At 37.8% G+C, this 21,692-nt stretch overlaps 1 protein-coding gene across 12 annotated transcripts in view; it reads right to left on the bottom strand.

The window, feature by feature from the left end:
• Positions 1-21,692, bottom strand: part of LOC145968447 (uncharacterized) — a 117,550-nt gene that overhangs the window by 6,621 nt on the left and 89,237 nt on the right. For 10 of the 12 annotated variants that reach the window (XM_083093932.1, XM_083093924.1, XM_083093915.1 and 7 more), the window contains 5 exons: positions 6,363-6,512; positions 2,098-2,367; positions 906-1,070; positions 680-728; positions 89-347 (listed from right to left, as the gene is read on the bottom strand). In XM_083093932.1, the coding sequence (XP_082950058.1) occupies positions 89-347; positions 680-728; positions 906-1,070; positions 2,098-2,367; positions 6,363-6,512 (893 nt within the window). Of the gene's footprint in view, positions 1-88; positions 348-679; positions 729-905; positions 1,071-2,097; positions 2,368-6,362; positions 6,513-11,730; positions 11,908-21,692 lie in introns of those variants that run through there. The other 2 variants (XM_083093991.1, XM_083093977.1) reach the window with 2 other exon arrangements.

A 21,692-nucleotide genomic window follows, 5' to 3' on the forward strand; every position in this document is an offset into this window, starting at 1 on the left:
TTGACTCTGCGTTATTATCGCGATTCTTTGTGAAAATGTTATTTCTTCCTTTATTTTATAATTTGATTTTCATCTACGCGTCTATTACCTGTATGGATGTTTAAGGCAGCCATAACTGTCGCGGTATCTGCCGTAGAGAGTGCCATAGGAGACACCGAGGATCTCGGCGGCAGTCTTCATCTCTAATTCTTTGCTTTTGATGGCGTCCATAACACGTCGCGTGAACGGTTCTTCCCAGAACTCTTGTCGGCGTCCCGTTGTCAGATAATCGTTCATTTTTACCACGTCCCGGAATTGCTCGGGAATCGACAGATTCGAGGCGTTGGAGTTTGATGGAGTGCTAGGCGCTGCAATAACAAATATTTGTTTAACCGCGAAACCGACAAAATGAATGATGATGTATAATATGATAATATCAAGAAAGTCAAAACAATTTTCTCTTAAAAGATTCGATAGAATTTATATTTGTATAGAAAAAGAGAGATCGCTATCTTGAATCCCTAAAAAAATAAATTCTCTTATTGGATTTTTATTCAAGAAATTGCAGAAATAGTAAGTCATATATGTTAAACCTGTTTAAAAACAGGCTTTTTTATGTCTACACTAGACAAAGCTTCCAATCAATTATAGAAAAAAATTACGCTACTTGCTAAAAAATACGAGCACAAAAATTATGTACCTTTCTTTTCTTGATCAGATGTACTATCATCCTTGGACATGTAGGATATCTAAAAAAAGGATAAAAAACATCGTTAAATTCATTGAATAGAATATTTACGTGAATAGAATAATCTAATCAGTTGGAAAAAAAGTAGAACGAGACCTCTCTTGATGATTGCCTGATTTAATTATGCGCGTGTATCCAAGTAAAGAAGAAAAGGAGAATCATATCTAATTGGCCTTACCACCGGCACTGGCGTTTCGTTATTCTCGTTCATCATCATCTCGTCGTCCCAACTCTCATGGTCGCCGCCCTCGCTCATCATTTCCTCCTGGGAAAAGGTTCGACGTGACACATTAGAGTCGTGCGTGGGTATCCCCGCGTATGTGTAATACCCGCCGCTGCGAGTCTAACAAAATTTTCCAATTTCTACATTCACGACAAGGGTCAACCCGTAAATCTGCTTATCTCAAGTATTTCGCATGCGTAAGGCTCGGTGCCGTTACAACGAAATGATATTGCAGCGATAAATTTTTTATTTCTTTTTTATTTTTAAACGTGCATTATGTATATTCAATCGCGTTTTTGAATCAAAACTAAACTTTATTAATGCTTTAGTATTTCTGGTTTTTAGGAATTTTTATCGGACAAACATTATAGATGTAAAATGATTCGTGTAACATGATACAGAAATTTATCTGACAACACACGTCGCCTGTTTTGTGTAAAAAAATAAAGTCTAAATTAAAAGACAAAATGGGCAATTTATACGTTTCACAAACAATCAATAAAATGGTAGTTTTGAATTATTTAACATATGATGCACGAATATCTAAATATAACAAACCCGAGAAGCCTAAGATTTCTAAATATCGAATGCGATAATGCATTTTAATTGAGTTTTATAAACTAAGACTTTTAAGATTTTAATTCGCGATGTAATTCTTAGAATATCGGTCAATTATAAATGGAAATAAAGATCAAAATTAAACATAAATATAAAAATAATAAAACAAATAATTAAATCTACGTGTAAATTATAAATGAGATTATTATTATTATATTATTTTAAATAAATTGTGACGAGACAATATAAAAGAGGATGTCAATGTTTTATTTCTCGTGACATTTTTATACTGATCGATATATTCTTTTATTTAAAAGAAGAGAGAACCAACAAAAGTTTTTGTCAATTGAAATACGCGCATAAAAGTTTGAAGAAAAAATTCGTAATAAATTATAATTATAACAACACACACACATACATACATACATATATACATTATATAATAATTTTTTAATTACATTTAATTAATATATAAATTAGAATTTCACTAAATGCTACAATATAATTATTATGGCATAACTGCACCGATTCTTACACAGGCATCGGGCGTGCAGCCCGCGATAGTGTTTTAGAGATTCGAATTGCGTACATTTCCGGTGATGCAAGTGATCTTAGGCGTGAAGACGTCGTGTGCCGAGGGTGGGTCGTCCAGAGGCGGACGACCTCTGCGTCTCTGTTTCGGAGGTGGCGGCTCTTCTTCACCCTCCCGTAGGACCGTCTCGACGCCGGGGGTTGCGGCGCCAGGACTGTGACCGGTGTTGTTCAAGTCGTTTTGCGTGGAATCACTGCGCCAGCTCACCTCGGCGAGCCCCTTGATGTGTAAATCCTCTGCGGTTTTCAGTAACGATGACAGCCTCGTCTGTAAAAAAAAATAAATAAATAAATAAAGGTCGAATGTTATCACTCGTCTCTAATATCTCTAATTTTTGTAATTAACATAATTAACATAATTACTTAAGTAAAATTATTCTCATGTATAATTATTATTATAATTATTATCGCTATTGTAATATTTTGCATAGTATGAAAAATACATTATAATTGTTACCGTATAAAATTAGAGCATAATAATTAACATTATAATTATTATTTTTTAAATTTTTACAACATGGACATGGATAAGAAAGAAATAAGCGAAATTAAAGATAAAAATTGATGTTTCGGAAAAAAAGCATAAAGCAGATACATAAATAGATGCGAATTATACAGTGTTGCAAAATTCATTAATTCTGTTTTAAGTTGTATCGAAGAAAATAGGAAAAATTAACTACTTATTTATAAATTCGCATAATAAAATATTTATAACGTTGCATACATAAAGATATACGTTATCATTAACGATACGTTATTGATTAAATGCCTGAATGTTAACATTTCAAGTACTAGAGTGTTTTAATTACATATATAGTAAAGCGTGAATAATGGCAAACGTAATGATAAAATATTAAGATGATAATTATACGGATGTCGTTAATATTAATAATATTAATAAGAAGCAATGGGGAATAAGAATAAACGCTTCTTTACAAGGGAAGAACGGTAAGGTTGAAATGAGCGGAAATAAGTAAATTAGCGCGTTTTTCATTTGGACACCGATTTTCTTCGTAATCGTACTCATCCGCCGTGACTACATGTATACGTACGCGTGTACTCTACATTTACATGTAAAATTTAAGAGAAGAATTTAATTTAATACAAATTTAATGTTAATTTAATATAAATTTAATTTAATATAAATTTAGTTTTCTATAGAAATATTTTATCGTATAAAATACTTTACGCAAAAAATGAGCTGGGTCGTTATTAGAAATGTTTAATTACTCTGTAATTACAAAGACAAATATATATTTAGACAACGTTTTTTTCCTCCTTTTTTTTTATAAATTTGAAACACGTAAAGAGGGGAAAAATAAAAATGAAAGGCAGATCCATTTTTACGTCGCTGGCATAAACCGCTTATTTATTTTCACCAGAGTATTATTTTTTCTCATAGATTTTTTTCCGGATCTCTCTCCTTTTTCTCCGGAAATAAAGATATCCGTACACGTCGTACGCTCTCGTCTGCAGAAGTAGAAAAATTCGCACGACAAATCAAATGGAAAAAAAAAAATTGTGAGCACATATCGGGGTTTGCAGCAACGGGAAATCCTAATTATTACTTGCTAATTCTCATCGACAAAAGCAACAGCAATGGCACACGCTCGCGACCGAATGCTAAGTAATATGGGAACTTTCTACAAACGCGCGGCGCGGCTTTCTATCGGCCACGGTCGGAATTGGAAAAATGCCTATGTGGGTCAGCATCGCCGCTATCGCCGTCGTGAAATAATGTATTTCAGAAATATCGCCGCTTTCTCTCTCCTTCTCTTTCTCTCTCATTTCTCGTTTGCGCGGAAACGAAGAACGAGCGTAAGAAAAGGGACCACGGGAAAAAAAGGACGGCGTGCTTCGCGTGACGCAAAAGTTCGATCTAAGACCGTGTAAAATCTCTTTGGCCTCTCCTCTACAGCGCTTTATTCCGATCAAATGGAGAGCTTAAATCGTCGCGCCGCCAATCTTCAATCCGGGATCGGGCTCCGTGCATTTTCACTCGGCGATTTTTCGCGATTAGGCTTGTGCGACACAAAACGTGCCGGAGAAAGCTCGCGCGGCTGCGACTGCATCATCACGATTAGAAATCAAGGAAGAATTCTTTCTTCTCGGAAACACAGATTTATATCTAAAGATTCAAAAAATCATTAGCTTCGAAAGAAAGAGAGGAAGAGAAATGCAAGAAAGCTTTCAAGTATCAAAACTATCGAATATTGAATATGTATAATAGATAGGAGATTTTGAAAATTAAAAGACTAATAATGAGGTATTTCTAAAAATTTCTTAAATAATTAAATAATTAAACTTTAAACTATTTCAAAAATAAAGATAAAAAATAGTAAGTAATTTATTACTGTAAACAAAATATCTGAAAATTGAACATCAAAAGATATAAAAATACAACAAATTGATCAAAATCAAGATATATCAAAGAAATTATAACAATAACAAGAAATGCATGAAGAAATGTTAGAAATAAATTTGATAGTTTATAAAATATTTCGAAAATTAAATAAATTCTTGGAAAAAATCCCAAAGAAACATATGTATTATAAATATACGATTTACGAAAATTTCAATATTGAAAACATAGTAAAGAATTGTCAAATAGATTAAACTATTATGTCAAAAAGATAAGAGAAATATTGAAGATATATCTCGGGGAAATCTTAGAAAAGCAATTTTCATTGAATATTTACTTTGGGCAATCTGAAAATTGAAAGCATAGGAAAATATAATAATATCGCACAAGATGCTGGAATGCTTGGTTCGTAGAACCAGATGTAAGTGCAATAACTTATAAATATAAGCGAATTTTCAAGGATTATCCGATGTATCCGTAGCTTTATTATTAAATTTGCCAAGTGCAAGCTCTCTCTAATCCACGGCTAAAAAGTCTTTCAAGGATTACGATAAAACAATTAGCGAAATTTATTAAACAATTTATGTAATTAGGAACTTTTGTCATGCTATAAATATATATAAATATGTAGAAGTAATGTATTATCACTGCTCATATTTTCATACGATAAATCTTCGTTAATGATTCGAAATTGATTTTTCCTCAATAAAAATAATATTTTTAACACGCGGGCAATTTTTCAATTTTTAATCCTTGTTATTTGTCTTGCTGTTTTTGGTCACATATGAGTCATAATGTCTTGTCGCAGTTTTATCTGTCTCTTAATAAAAAAAATCTATAAAAATTTATATATACTTATTCCTTGACATCTGTAAAAAATGACATGTACACTAAAAGTTGAAGAAAAATAAATTTTAAGTATTTTTTTTTATCAATTAAGAGTTTTGAGATATTTTATTAAAATATCTATAAAAGATCAAAATGATTTATATGCGACATATAAGAATTAACATTTATTCAAATTTCCATCCATTTTAAATTAAAAAATTTGATTTTGTGTTAAATATCTCTTTTCGAAATATATTTTCACATGGGAAAAAAATCAATTTTAAATTCATCAAAGTATCAGGCACAATCGTATATCTTTATTGATTTCTTGGCTCGAATATCATTACTTCTTTATTTTTTGTTGATTTTCCAGACTGTAAGAATTTATTTCGACAGGTCGATATTCTCGACACGTACTTTTGTATATACACGATGGTCTTGTCATAACATGTCGTGGCGCATTCGAACTTACGGTCGTCGTCAGTATGAGTGAGAAATGTTAGCTTTTCGCAAGATAATAGGCACCGTAAAGTTCTCTCGTTAACTATAGCTGTCACACAGCACGGTGACTCTTATCTACGCGAAATTGTTGTTATTGGAAAAGTGCTGAAGAAGGCAAAGAATTATTGTCCCGGGTTTTTACTGCTTAACTTTATTTCACGGCGACGTAATAAAATGCCCGCCGCAAACAGCAACGTTAATGAGCACCGAGTGAAAATATATTTAAGATATATCTATAAACGAGAAATTTCCACATTGTGTCGATAATATTTAATTAGCGTTTTAAGTAGCGTTTTAGATATAAATGTTGCGTTTCGAGTTTTTTAGCCTCCTTTATTCTATTAAAAATCTCATAATTTCTATCTCTCTAATTCCTTCCGCGAAGATTGCTTTCGCTTCATCACAAATTTTACCTTCCCTTCGTGCATATTCATTAAATATGATAACCTGAAAAATAGCGCTTACAATTATTTTTTAAACTTCCCCGTAAACTTCTCGAGCAGGTTTCGAAATTAAAAAATCGACAAGTTACGATATTAAAAAAATCATTTATAGATAATTGTGATACTTACGTGATCGATGTTGATCTCTCCCTTATACATGAACTCGACGAGTACTTTGATGTCGGAAAATTTGACATCTCGCATGATGACAATGGGATCCTTCTCCTCGTATTGTGATAAAATTGTGTCGAAATATGTGCTACACGCTGACAGGACAACCTGCGAACATGCAAGTTGGCGCAATTGTTAATCATTTATGCGACGATTTTATCTCAGCGAAAGCAGTAAACCATCGTCGTTACGTCAACTTGAATTTTGCACATGTTACGAAAATGCGCTACATGACACACGTTATACAGGGTGACCCATTTTAACTTAGGCAGCCAAATAACTCGAAAAATAAGCAAGATAGAGAAAAATGTTTTAGACAAAAGTTGTATGGTTTCGAGGGGGCCATAAGATGGTATTATTGGTTTGACCTTGAAGAGTCATTTGAAGGTCACGTGAAGGTCACTTCAATTTTTTTAAATGGAATACCCTATATATTTTTGTACATTCTTGTAGCTTATTTCGAGAGCTTTCCAAAACACTATAATTAAGTACCTTTCCGTTAAGTACTTTTTGAGTTATGATGCTTGAAATAATTTCTTAATTTTACATAAACCGTAAAATATCTTGTAAAATATTCATTTTTCGATTATCTTACCTTAATACTTTTATGTACAAAATAATGAGAGGAATCAATTGGTGTAAAGAAAACACATAGTTGTTTTTAAGAAAAAATATGGAATTGTTAATTGCAAATTACATATTTTTTCTTCGAAACAACTATGTGTTTTCTTTACACCAATTGATTCCTCTCATTATTTTGTACATAAAACTATTAAGGTAAGGTAATCGAAAAATGAATGTTTTACAAGATATTTTACGGTTTATGTAAAATTAAGAAATTATTTCAAGCCTCATAACTCAAAAAGTACTTAACGAAAATGTACTTAATTATAGTGTTTTGGAAAGCTCTCGAGATGAGCTACAAGAATGTACAAAAATATATAGGATGTTCCATTTAAAAAAATTGAAGTGACCTTCACGTGACCTTCAAATGACTCTTCAAGGTCAAACCAATGATACCATCTTATGGCCCCCTCGAAACCATACAACTTTTGTCTAAAACATTTTTCTCTATCTTGCTTATTTTTCGAGTTATTTGGCTGCCTAAGTTAAAATGGGTCACCCTGTATATTGAACACGTCGATTAGACACAATTTAATTATAGTGCAGTGAAATTTGCGTTTAATATAAACACTTTACAAACAAAAATTGCTGCATCATGTATATTTTTCTCGTACACTTTCACACACACATATAATATATATTTTTCTGTTCTGTATTACTTTATTCTTCTCGAATTATATTAGACTTGTCTATTATCATTTTATTCTTCTATAACTATTTATTATTCTTTTAATTATATATACAATTAGTGAAAAGTGCACTCATATGTTTTTCAATTTGCAAACATTAATTATTACGTCATTTATTTAGGCGTAGTCTAGAATCAATCTCGCCTCTATCACACAATTACACTTTCAAAATTTAATCCTGATAAGCGTGAATTAATTGCAGGTTGCACAATATGAAACGACGTTTCATAGGACTTGGAGTTGTCATAATACACCGCAGCATGAGATCAAATTTCATCGACAGAGGTAATTTCTTATACTACGATATATAAATATTGTAATATAATTTACAAAAAAAAATCATTGTATAGCTGCAATTTCAATGTTCTTTGATTAATTCGTATCAGTTGACAGTGGATACCCGATACTGAATTGGATACACTATCAATTTATCGAATTCACAATCAGCATAGAGAAATATGTAATGTTATCTGTTTTTTTTTTGTTTTCTTTTTTTTACAATCCGCGGTAAACGTTACTTAGTCTCGTGTTACGAAACACGATCCGATTTATTCGCTTCGGCAAGTAAGAACGAGCGCGACGACAGCGCGTCGATCATTATTAATTACCGGCGAAATGAAATTATCCATTCGGGGAAATCGCATTGACGCGCGTAATGAGCGCGCGACTAACGTTAATATATGGATCGAAAACGCGCGCCCATCACCCGATAAAATATGAATTCCTGTCCGCATATTCTCCGAGAATTTTTGCAGTACCATTCCCGAGCTCCACCGGCTCCTTTCGACGTAAATATCTAGCATGAAAGTCAATGAGGTTCCTCATACTCGTCCATAAGAATTCTCGTTCGCGACTCGGCATCGTTTATAACTTCTTTCCGAGGCGATTTCTTTTTGCGATGAAAATTTACACAAAGTAATGTATCTCCTTTTGATCGATCGATTTTTAATATCTCGATTTCAAGATTCATCGCGAAGCCAATCTATCGCGACATATTAATTAATTCGCCGATCGTCTATCTTCTTCGAGCTTCAAATCTCTGGTTTCTTAGCAGAATGTTAAATTTTTCGCGAGATGCAACGTCATCCTAGATATTTGAGTCTTTGAGAAAAATTTCGTCGAGAGTTACTATTCCCTCCTCAATCAGCTTCTTGTCTTACAAATATTTCGAGTGGTCGTTGTTTTATTTAACCGTGTGTTGCCGTCGTCACATGACAACTTTCAATTAATAGCGCCTCTTTTGTATGTTAATTGGCCGATGTCATCGCGCATATTGTCGCGGAATGGTAGTAGATAAATGGATACGAGACCCAGCGCGCGCGAATGTCGTGGGAATTTCCGGACAGTTGCGCGAATTTCTTTCAACGTTCGCTAATAATAGCGCATCGTCGTCGTTAGAGAGGAAAAATACAAGACAAGACTTTTTAAGTCGAGACGAAATTCTCAATTACGCCAATTTGAAGAACACACGTATGTAATTATGATTGCGGTAACGAACATTCTCCTCTCTCGCGCGTAAATTTTATTTTGCCATAAAGAAAATTTCTTTCCTCGTCCATTTCTAAAGCTCGGCAACGCTTTTTCAACTCGAAATAATGATCGCGAGATAAAAATAGACACATTAAAGCGGACACGGCTAGCCTTCTTTCTACATGGACAGCGATTCCTCTTTGTTTCGACTCGTATTTCTCCCCGTTCGCGTTTCATTTCTATCCCTCTTATTTTCTCCACGCGTATCCGTCGGATGTCCTCTTCGTTAATCAGTCGAGCCTTAATTTTTCGATTAATTTTTCATTTCTTTTGTCGTGAGCGAAGGGGCTGCGAACGATGAGTGTCTGACTCGGCCCCGCCCAGTCAATAGCCTGAATATTTAATGTTAGAAGTTCCGTATTGATTTTCGCGATTTTTACGTCTCCGCAAATAAGGCCGTAAAGATCGTCTCGCGAACGGACGGAACGGTAAAGAAGGGGTAGGAGAGACGGCATAGATGGGGGGAGAGGGGGAGGGGGAGAGAAAGAGAGAGACGCATAGACGCGTTACTTTTCAGTGCCAGCTATATAACGCTTTTTATTATGCCGGGGCGCTTTTATGGGGAAATACTGCGATGAAAAAAAGAGGAAGACGTCGAGACGAGCGGGGGCGGGAGGAAAGGGCAGAAGAAGAAAGAAATTGCACTGCCCGGGTTTCATATCGAGTCATTACGATCCTCGGGCACTTTCACCCCCTCCCCTCCCTCTCTCCATCACCGGCTTCCCCCGCCCTCCCTCCCTCTCACCCGCCACCCCTTCCATCGTCCGCGACGTCTTCTGACATTAAACTTTTTATCGTGCATAACGGCGCTTCGTCTTTCGTCCAAAGTAAAAAAAATAAAAAAAAGGAATATATAAATGGAAGAAACCGGCGGAGAGAGAGAACGACCCCCTCCTGTCTGCGCGGAAAAGGGGTGCTTCGTCAAATTTGTCGATCTCCCTCGTCTGCCTCGCCCCCTGACCGCTCTCCCCCGCCGTCGCTACTTTTTTTTACGGCGAACGCGAAAGCATGACAAGCGCGCGATCGATCCCAAGACGCTTTACGGCGAAAACGGCAGCGAAACGCGGAATACCGACGGAAATTTACATTTGTAATGGCGCGCAATAAATATTTATTCGACCGGACATTATTTCAGTTATTTATATGAATCGATACGAAACCATATCGGCAAGAGAAGGAGAGCGGAGGATGGGGGAAACGGAGGCGTAATGATGAGTATTGCCCGCGACGCGAATGTCGATGTGCGAATCGGTATTTGTGAAAAATCACGCGTTGATTTAAAAATTTTGATCTCTGCGCTATTTTTACAATTAGACAATTACTCGATATAAAAACGACAATCTTATCATATCGCGGCAAAAATCTTGATATAAAAAATAGTATATAATTGTGTCATTGACGTATAATATCTCCAGAAGTCGAATAATACTCCACTTTTGCGCGCAACAGAAAATCGTCTCTTTCACTCGTATGTGGAGTAAAATTAATGTATATATTGCGTTATAGCGTTTATCGCAGCGGTTTTTTCGGAATTTCCGTCTTTCGCAAATTATGCCGATCTTGGCATGAATCAGCAAGTGCGCGAGAGTTCAAAAAGCTCAGAAAGTCCCAGAAAGCGCTCGCAAGATAAGAGAAACGCGACGCGTTATCGCGGGGGAAAATTCCGTATACCGAGCAAAGAATAGAAGCATTGATATCAAAATCGGCATCAAATAAATATCGATGCCACGGAGAGAAATATCTCGATCCTGGGAAGTAAAAAAAGTTATAGTATAAATATCTGATCCTGCTATAAAACCGAGAATAGAGCCGTTCATTGTGAGGTATGAAATATATCTATGCCGCACGACGTCGAGGAGAATATTTTCTACAGCAATATTTAATAGGAAGCCGTGCAGCCGCAATCAAAACAGATTGATATGTCAATTTTTTATCGCCTATATTGAAAAAATATTATCTAAATAATAGTAAAAAATAGCAAAGACAAGATAACACAAGTTTTACACGCATTATTTTATTATTCGTATTATTTTATCGTATTATTTTATAAGTATTGCACCTCTCACAAGTCAAATTTTGCAATATCTTGCTGTAATTACCGATACTTGTCGATACTCACAATCAGCATTGAAATTAATATCGACGCTCCCTGCTAAGAGCCGCGCTTTCGATCGTTCGGAGGAGTCATAACTCATAACGTATATAACGATACCGGAGACATTTCACTCGCGCGGCGAAGTTCGTTATAAAAACGAGATTACTGGCCCCTCGCTTGCAGTTACGTAATTCGATCGATAGTTTAGGCGTTTCCCGTTTCTGGCCAACGAACGACAGTGCGGGTGGAAAGAAGAAAGAGAAGAGGAAAGAGAGAGAGAGAGACGGAGAGAAAGAACGAAGAGAGAAGAGGCAAGACGAAAGAAAAAAGAGATACCCCTTTTTGTGTCTGACGCGAGGGTAGAATCGAAACAAGAAACTTAACGAACCTGCCTTTTTTAAGGCGCCGATCCTTCCCGCAGCTCACTTCGAAGAGCTTTGTAAAAATTCGTTTTGCGAGCGATTGTCTTGCCGTGATGAAAAAGTGTCACAATCTGTACAGTGTTCTACTGTCTATAAATGTGAAGCTGCTCGAGCAAGTTGCGATCAATTCTTCTTTCGTGAAAATATCGAAATAGCGGTAGATTTTGGATTGCGGACGAATTCTGAAAAATTAAGTTTTTTAGAAACGCGCAGATATATTAAGTTGATTTTACTTTGACACTTAAAAGCAATTACTTAAAGCAATCTTAAGACTAATAAATCAAAAAACTGCTAAGAAAGATGTGTACCATCAAATTTTCAACAAGAAAAATCAATTTAAAACGTCAAAAATCATATGTATGTACGTGATTAGATCATTCTTAAGCACAAATATATATATGTGTAGACAGATCATATACTATGCATGGTCTCTTCTTTATAATTTAATAATATATACATATCTTTTGATTCTTAATTACCTCGATTTATAAAGGTTGCATCATATTATACAGTCTGGAAATGCAATTCATCCAGCAACAACAAAGATTCAGAAAATTCGAAAGCGATTAAAAATATTCGAATATTCGCACGAGACTGTCATTCAATAAAGATGAGTTACTACGCGATAACAGGAAAAAATTCAAACTCATAAAGAAGAGCTCGCTTTCGTGTTTTCGATGTATTATATAAAAAAACAGTTATATAATTCTAGAAATAATATATTTATAGACACGATTTTTTCAGTTTAAAGGCTGGTCAGTATCTTCCTCGCAGGAATCATCGTATTACGTCATACTAATATATGCGACGAAAGACGAAACTGGAATTAATGAACTGGCAGGTAGAATTTTTTTACATGTTTCATGTTCATCCAGACAAAGAATTAAGACCCGGTTGCACCAACGTTATTTCAACTTTAAGCGAAACTTAAATATATGTCTGTTTTTATTTATTTAGAAGATTATTTATTATTTATTTATTTAGAAAGATTATTTATTTATTTAGAAAGAAAGATAAAGATAGACATGTATGTATTTAAGTCTCGCTTAAAGCTAAAATAACGTTGGTACAATCGGGCCTTAATATTGCGACGAATCTCGTATATTTATCGCTAATAGATGTAATGGATGATGAAAAAAATTACTAGCTGTTACAAAAAGGATTATTGCTACAAAAATTGTTTTTATATCTCCAAAAAAAAAATAAAATAAAAGTTGAAAAAGCTATTTCGATCATATAAAAATTCAAAGGTTATATCTATATGTGTTTATAATTCTAATTTCGAAATCCATCTTTCCATACAAATTCGAGAAGCGAAAGAGAAAAAAAAAAAGAGAAGATGGAAGCGACATACGATTGCTGGCAGACGACTATATCTTTGCATGCATGAAATTATGGATCGATACGCGATGTAACTCGTTTTAAGAAATTTCGGCAAGCCGCGAAATTGCGTTCACATTTGCGGAAGGCTGTTAGACGGAATTTCAAACTTCGATTTCCTGGAATTACATAACAACATTTATATCGCGACGTATTTTTATTCCGGGAGTCTCAAAACACGAAACGAGTTTTCGTGCGCCGAGGGTTGGATGCCGGTGTACGCGGTTTCGGGAAACACAATCGCTGCTGTAGCTCATTTCCTCGTTCTTCAAGTTGAATTTGCGCCGGCGTGCATCGTACAGCAGCTGTCGACGTGCTTGCGAAACGATTTAAAAATCTCTAAGAAAGCAAGCCCTCGAAGGCCATGACCATGAAGACCACAGTCACGATGAAAAGCAGAGACGAATATTTTTAAATTTCTAAACCATTGTCATTTTTCGAGAAGCAACTGGATAATAAAGAAAAAGAAGAAGAGAGACAAGGACAGAGACAGACAAGAGAAACCGGAATTGCGAAAGAAAAGAAATAATGCGATATTCTTTGCGTACATGCATGAATAGAACGCAGAACACGCATGTGTATTACATATTTCAATATCTTTTACATATTTCCTATACCCTGATAAACATCTGCAACAATTTATTATTCGTATTACAGTTCTCGCTTAGATTTTACAATTTTCAATTTCTTATTTTTCTTTGTGATTATCGATTTGTTTTTTACTTATGTAATTGAGAGATTATCATTAAGATTGCGACAGCTGATTATTTTTGCCAAAAACGTATACACACAAAAATATTAAAATAAAACTCCACAAAGATAAAAGTTTTATAAATGAAAATAAAATAAATAAGTTACACACACAAAGAGCAAAAATAACTTCTGTCAGAAATTGACAAAATAAAATAATTGTAGCGTTTAATAATAATCTTCAATTGTTTCTTTAATTTCGGAAAGAAATCTCTTTGTGCATATCCGTTTGATGTCTCTTTTTGCATATCCGTTTGAGATGGCGTAAGAAAGTTTCTTATCTGCCGCACGTAAGTCACGCGGGAATTTTCTAATAATGCAGCACGCAGATCTTGTTGTTTTGCCAGGCGTCATGCCCGATGAGTTTAACGAGCAAGAAAACGCGCCGCCGAGTCTGGGACCGCGTGTGCGTTTTAGAGCGAACAAACCCCGAAGTGCATGTACAAAAAATAACAATGGGTCCAAGTGGAAGTTTACGAACTCCCTATCTGTACACGAAGCAATGTTTTTTTCCCAAATTTTACTTTTCGACTTTTACCTGTTTTTATGAAATATCTAAATAGATTTTCAAAAAAATGTGGTAACGAACATAGAAATGTGTGTGTGTGTACACGTACACATACATACAATATATATACGCACATAAAACAATCTAAAATAATATTACGAATTTTAATTTTAACGATGAATTTTTTAATAAAATTACAAAGTCGATTTTTTTGTATAGACGAGATTTCAAAATAGTTCATTATTTCTAATTATTTTTAAATATTTTAAAATTGCAAAAAATTCTGCGGAGTCATGTGCGCGTAACATGAAAATTATATAATTGCAAGAAGTTTTTATATAACTTCTCTTTTCTCTTTTTATATATTATAATTTTTTTTTAAATAACCTAACTTGTAACGTTATGCTATCTTCTTTTAGATTTGCATATATATATATATATATATATATATATATATATATATAATTTCTTTAATTGTACTTTTTATTGTATAAGAAAAATAGAAACTCTCACGGTTTCTCTAATTTTGCACGGTATTAACTTACAAATGCAATTTTGCTACATCTCTACTGCATTTCCGGGTGAAAATGTGTAGCAGAAATAGCATACACACACATATCTAGCATTTCTTAAAATTTTTAAGTACAAATCCAGCCAATTTAATTAAATCTGCATCCACAGGAAGAGAGATATTTTCAATCTCACTTCAGAAATCTTGAAAATGAGTTCTGTTTCTACAGCATTCGCGTGTATGCAGCATCTCTCCCAATTGATTCGGAATATTTTGATCTTCTTTTTAATATTTATATTGCCCTCTACACTTTTGGTTTATGATTCTCGCATATCTCGCGGTTCACCTTTTTCGCGCATACTAATGGTTCATCCCGATTTTCGCATCGGTGGCCGGAACAAAGCGTCGCACGCGCATTGCGTAATGTAAATGAACGTCGACGCGAAGCAACGAGGAGGACAACGTGGCAAGTGGGATGTGCACGGTGAAATCTAATGAAAAATATTAAGCCCTGATAAATATTAGCGTACACATGTGAGAGATACAAATATACGAGATTAATCTTCTTTACGCACGTGTGAGTGAATGCTCGCGATTATACGTAGGCACGCGGGAAATAGTGTGACTCAGTAATGGCAGTCCTCAAAGAGCGAGAGGATGGGAGGAGCGGAGGGTGTACTTCATCAGCGAGCAGAGCAAGATAGTATATGCGGGGCAGAGGGAGATAAAGAGCGGGGAATGAATGGATGAGGGAGTGAGTCTGTTGAGAAAACGAACTGTATTACCGACGCTAAATCTATGTAGAGAGCGCTCGGGGCGACAAGTCCCGGCGGGGCCGCTCACTTAGAGGAGGAGGATCGTGGCTGCGTCGGACGGATGCCATGTTGAATTTTGTCTTTGAGTCGTGACGACACGTGTCTCGCGAGACTTGTGAATTTCCGAATTTTGAAACCCTATACGAGTCCAATTGGGGACGAGTTTGTGAGTTATACTTTGGGTTTTCTCGGGCAATCTGAGGAAACGTGCCGAAAGGTGGAAGAGTGAGAGAAATCTCTCTCTAAGGCTAATTTAGCCTTTCAATTCTGCCGCAAGGTGTTGAGTCCCAGTTCGACTCTTGTATTCTGCCGCAAGGTGTTGAGTCCCAGTTCGACTCTTGTATTCTGCCGCAAGGTGTTGAGTCCTAGTTCGACTCTTGTATTCTGCCGCAAGGTGTTGAGTCCCAGTTCGACTCTGAGCAATCACAGAAGGAACAGTCTCTATACGACTGATATCCATTGTTTGCCTTGTGCAGACCCCTCCGACAGGGAGAGGGGGTGCTTGCCAAATAGCATTGTGTTCATATACAATCGTATTATTCTCGAGTCAACTAATAACTACCTCTCTTACAGATAATTAATTCTTTTTTAATTTTCAGCTGTGAAGCCTATCACTTTATGACCATTATTAATAGAAAGGCTTTACGTCTTATATTGTGAAATTAAATTTAAGTTATTGTTATAACATTTTAAAGTATTTTTTTTTAGTTGGTTTCTTTTTATGATTGCTTGAGCTTAATTTTCATTGTTGATAAACTTACTTCATGACTTTAATTAGAATATAAAAGTTATATAATTATGTGAAACCATAGACTCTTAGATAATTATTGAAATTTAAGGATAACTAACTATAATTTCTGACAAATACATAAAAACATATCTTACATTGAAATTTGCTTTCAATTGTCTCCTCTGCCTCATCTCCGTTAACTTCTTTTAGTCACAACATAAGTTTGCAGAATCGAATTGGAAGATAACCGAACATTTAGTGGTCCTTCGAGCCGGATAATAACAAGATGTCCAACTTAGATGGAAGGATTGCTCTCCAACTGAGCCGGTTTAATCTGATACAGGAAGCTGCGGAGTTCGACAACACGGAAGTTCCACGAGTCACGCGTCAATTAGTTATTACGCGTTTAGAAATGCTAGAACAGAATTGGACAAGATTCCAGGAAGAACATGAGAATATGTGCCTATCAGAAAGTGATGCCTTGAGCGACCAGCAGTATATTAGAAAACGAGTTTATGAACGCTGTCAGGCGTTCTACGTATATTCACGCGCAAAATTGCTCTCACAACGAGACGAATTCGAAACATTAGATCTACAGACAAGATCTTCAATTTCTGACCATGGAGCTTCTGTTACAATAATGCCTCGTAGTGCCTTGCCGCGGATAAAACTACCATCCTTCTCAGGGGATTATCAATCTTGGAAGTCGTTCCACGATCTATTTACGTCGCTCATACGCGACAACACTGAATTGTCAAACGTGGAGAAAATGCACTACCTGAAAACGTGCGTAACCGGAGAAGCGGCCCGCTTGGTTTGCAATTTACCAGTCTCAGGAGACAATTTTGCAGTTGCATGGACCTTATTAGTTTCCAGATATGAAAACAAGCGATTTCTGATAACGGCACAGATTGACAGGATCACCAGCTTGAAGCCGCTTAAGACAAAATCCCCGCAAGGTTTGAGAACGCTTTTAACAACAATTTCGGAAGCCATAGGCGCTTTAAGAGCACTTGGTTGCGCTGTGCATCACTGGGACCCGTTGCTACTACACCTACTCGTAAGGTTACTAGATCCTGAAACTCGAGAAGCGTGGGAAGTGAAACTGGGAACATCTACATCCTATCCTACTTACGCACAGTTCGAGGAGTTCCTGGTTGGAAGAACTAGAGCATTGGAAAACCTCAACCTGCTCACTCCCACTTCTAATTCACACAAGGATAGTGCCGCTGGGTTTCATGGCAAACCCCGAACAAAAGTTGCGGCGCACGTCGCCACTTCTTCAACGACTACACAAGGTGCCTTTGCGTGCATATTATGCGGTTCTCCTCACTACCTTGCGAAATGTGAGAAATATCAATCTATGACGTTCCAACAACGAAGGGACTACATATCAAAACAAAAACGATGCTTTAACTGCCTCGGACCACACGTGGCTAGTAAATGCAACTCCACGAGACGTTGCGTAAAGTGCGGAAAAAAGCATCACACATCGATACACGATGCCAGCAACACGACGTCAATACAATCAGCAGAAAAACAAATGAAGACCGTCGCCCTACATTCAGGAGATCAACCTACTACACAATGACATTCGAGAGTGTGCATACATCAGTCCGGGAGAGCTTCCTCAAATCGAAAACTAACGCTACTTGCAACCTGCAGAGCATTGTTGAGAAAGAAGAACCAAGAACTCTATCCCGTACGACTGTTAATCGACCAAGGATCAGAGCTATCCTTTATCTCAGAAGAATTGATACAACGTGCGCAGCTAAGACGATCCGCAGCTTCAATCCCGCTTCTCGGAATTGGTGGCACACACGCAGGTCATACCAAAGGAATTGTAACAATACAGCTCTATTCAATCCATGATCCAACAATATCGTGTACCATCGAGGCATATATACTGCCAAGGCTCACTGCGAAGTTACCACCCTACAGTGCTACCTCACAACACTGGCCACACTTAACCGGTCTATCACTAGCTGATCCTGATTACGCTTGCTCCGGGCCTATCCATATCATACTCGGGTCGGACTATTACGGTACAGTTATCCGCCCCGGTTTGATCCAGGGCGAGCCGTCAACCCCTGTCGCGCAACAAACCATATTTGGATGGGTTCTCACCGGAACGATCTTTACAAACGAAATGACACTACCGGCTCAAGCTCATCATTGTACACTCGACCATGAGTTACAAGAGCTGATCGCCAGATTTTGGAGACAAGAAGAACTCCCTTCATCTGTTGCCTCAAAACTAAGCGAGGATGAAGAGGTTTGTGAACGACACTTCCGAACCACACATTCACGAGACACAACGGGAAGATACATCGTACGTCTCCCTTTGAAAAGAGAACCGACGCTTCTAGGAGACTCAAAACAACGAGCACTCAATTGCCTGAACAGGTTAACACACAAATTTTCATCCAATTTGAGATTTCATCAGCTATATCGTGATTTCGTTGAGGAATATAAGGACCAGGGTCACATGGTGCGAGCTGATGCTTCCATAAATCAAGCCTCACCCGTATACTACCTGCCTCATTTAGGAGTGCTTAGAGAGAACAGCCCTACAACCAAGCTGAGGGTAGTGTTCAATGGTTCCAGCCGCACTAGCAGCGGACTCTCCCTCAACGACATTTTACACGCAGGCAAAAAACTACAAGCGGACATAACAGAAATTCTCCTGTGGATTCGAACACACAGAATCTTATTCTCAACAGACATAGTCAAGATGTTTCGCCAGATTGCGGTACATGAAGACGATTGGGATTTACAGAGGATCTTGTGGCGCGAACAAGACGACCGACTCGTTGCCTACCGACTCACAACCGTAACATATGGACTAAATTGCGCCCCATATCTTGCGTTAAGAACAGTTCAGCAGTTAGTGCAGGATGAAGGACATCGCTTTCCAAGAGCAATCACTCCCTTGACGAAAGGCCGTTATGTCGACGACATCTTCGGAGGAGCGGATTCAATCGAAGAGGTGAAGGAAATTATAAAACAACTTACACTGCTCTGTGAAGCGGGCAGATTTCCGCTGCAAAAATGGAGCAGCAACTGTTCCGAAGTGTTACCTGAGAACACCGACAAGTCACCATCTCCTGTTGAAATCGAACCTGCACTCTGTAAGATATTAGGTCTTGTCTGGAAGCCAGACACAGACACCTTCCATTTCTCAACCATTTTAGCGACCAATAACGTTATTTTCACAAAAAGAAAAATAGCATCTGAAATAGCAAGATTATACGACCCGCTGGGATTAATCGCGCCGATCCTGGTAAGGGCCAAGATAATTCTACAAGAGCTCTGGCTGGCAAAAGTAGGTTGGGACGAATCTCTCCCATTGCAGTTACAGCAACGATGGACGACCTTTCGTCAGCAGCTACTACAGCTCGAGCAGTTGTCGATTCCGAGATGGCTCGGCAGCAATGGCGCTTCTACTTCCGTTCAGTTCCATGGGTTTTCAGACGCCTCACAGTTAGCAATTGCCGCAGTGATTTACGTGAGAGTACCTCAAGATAATGGGGAACATCTTACGCGGCTCGTGTGTTCCAAGACTAAAATTGCACCGATAAAACGCGTCACTATTCCCCGTCTTGAGCTGACCGCTGCTTTACTCCTAGCGCGCTTAATGACGAAAACCATTCAAGCACTCGATCTTACAAATGCACCAGTATATTGTTGGACCGATTCTTCCGTGACACTGACCTGGATCACCACACATCCAGCCCGCTGGAAAGACTATGTCCACAACCGAGTTTCCGCAATACATGACAATTTGCCAAATGCAACGTGGCAATTCACACCCGGCAAGGAGAATCCAGCGGATTGTGCGTCTCGAGGGTTGAGACCAGCTGACTTGCAACAACATGGATTATGGTGGAATGGGCCCACCTGGCTGCCAAGACCCAAACCATTTTGGCCTTCACTTAGAGTTGAACCTACACATGACGTTGATATGGAAGAACGACAAAGTAACGTGGTTGCAGTCACTCGACAAGCTCCTTATTGGGAGTTAATGGACAAGTACTCTTCTATCACGAGATTACTTCGAATTACAACAATCTGTTGCCGGTTCATCTCTTGTTTACGGAAGAAGCCGAACTCGTCACCACTAACACATCCACTGACGCCTGAAGAGATAGAGAATAGTCGGAAGTTATGGATACGGATTACACAACAGGCATGGTTTTCGAATGAGATAGGAATTATCTCTAAGAAAGAGCAGCTGCCAAAATCTCACCCGTTAGCACGTCTTACTCCCTTCCTGGATCAAGATGGCCTGCTTCGCGTGGGAGGACGGCTTCACAATGCTCAAATTGACACGGAAACGAAGCATCCATTCATACTACCTAGAAGATCAGCACTCAGCACGTTAATAATAGATGATGCTCACAAAAGAATGCTTCACGGGGGTACTCAGGTGACCCTGAGCTTCATTCGAAGATCATTTTGGATCATTGGTGGAAGAGCTCCTGTAAGATCTCACATCCTGAAATGTGGGCGATGCGCGCGCTACCGAGGCGTGCGAGCTCAACAGTTGATGGGCCAGCTCCCTACGGCTCGAGTATCTCCTGCTCGACCCTTCTACAACACCGGTCTTGACTATGCCGGTCCCTTGATGGTGAAAACCTGGAAAGGGCGGGCGGCACGTACTTATAAAGCTTACTTAGCAATATTTGTATGCCTCGCTACGTCAGCCATCCACATTGAAGTGGTCACTGATTACACGACCCAAGCCTTTATTGCCGCCTACAAGCGGTTTACAGGACGGAGAGGAATATGCGCCACACTTCAAAGTGACTGTGGCACAAATTTTGTAGGAGCGGATGTGGAGCTGAGACGTCTCTTTGAGTCATCTTCAAAGGAGTTACACGATATTGCCTCCATACTAACCAAGGATAATACTAAATGGATTTTTAATCCTCCTTCTGCCCCCCACTTCGGAGGAAAGTGGGAAGCAGCAGTGAAATCAACAAAATACCATTTGAAACGGGTGTTAAAGGACGCCATTTTGACGTATGAAGAATTGACGACCATCACAATTCAAATAGAGGCAGTATTAAATTCCAGACCGCTATGTCCGCTGTCAGAAGACGCATCTGACCTTACCGCCTTAACCCCCGGGCATTTTCTTATTGGAGAACCCCCCACTACAATACCAGAGCCCAGTCTATTAGACGAGAAGACTTCCAGACTCTCACGCTGGCAGATGCTGAGACAGAAAG

Source organism: Camponotus vicinus, unplaced genomic scaffold (genome assembly GCF_025532165.1).
Source record: "Camponotus vicinus isolate PSW18456_S1 unplaced genomic scaffold, iyCamVici1.0 SCAF_1, whole genome shotgun sequence".
Lineage (NCBI taxonomy): Eukaryota > Metazoa > Arthropoda > Insecta > Hymenoptera > Formicidae > Camponotus > Camponotus vicinus.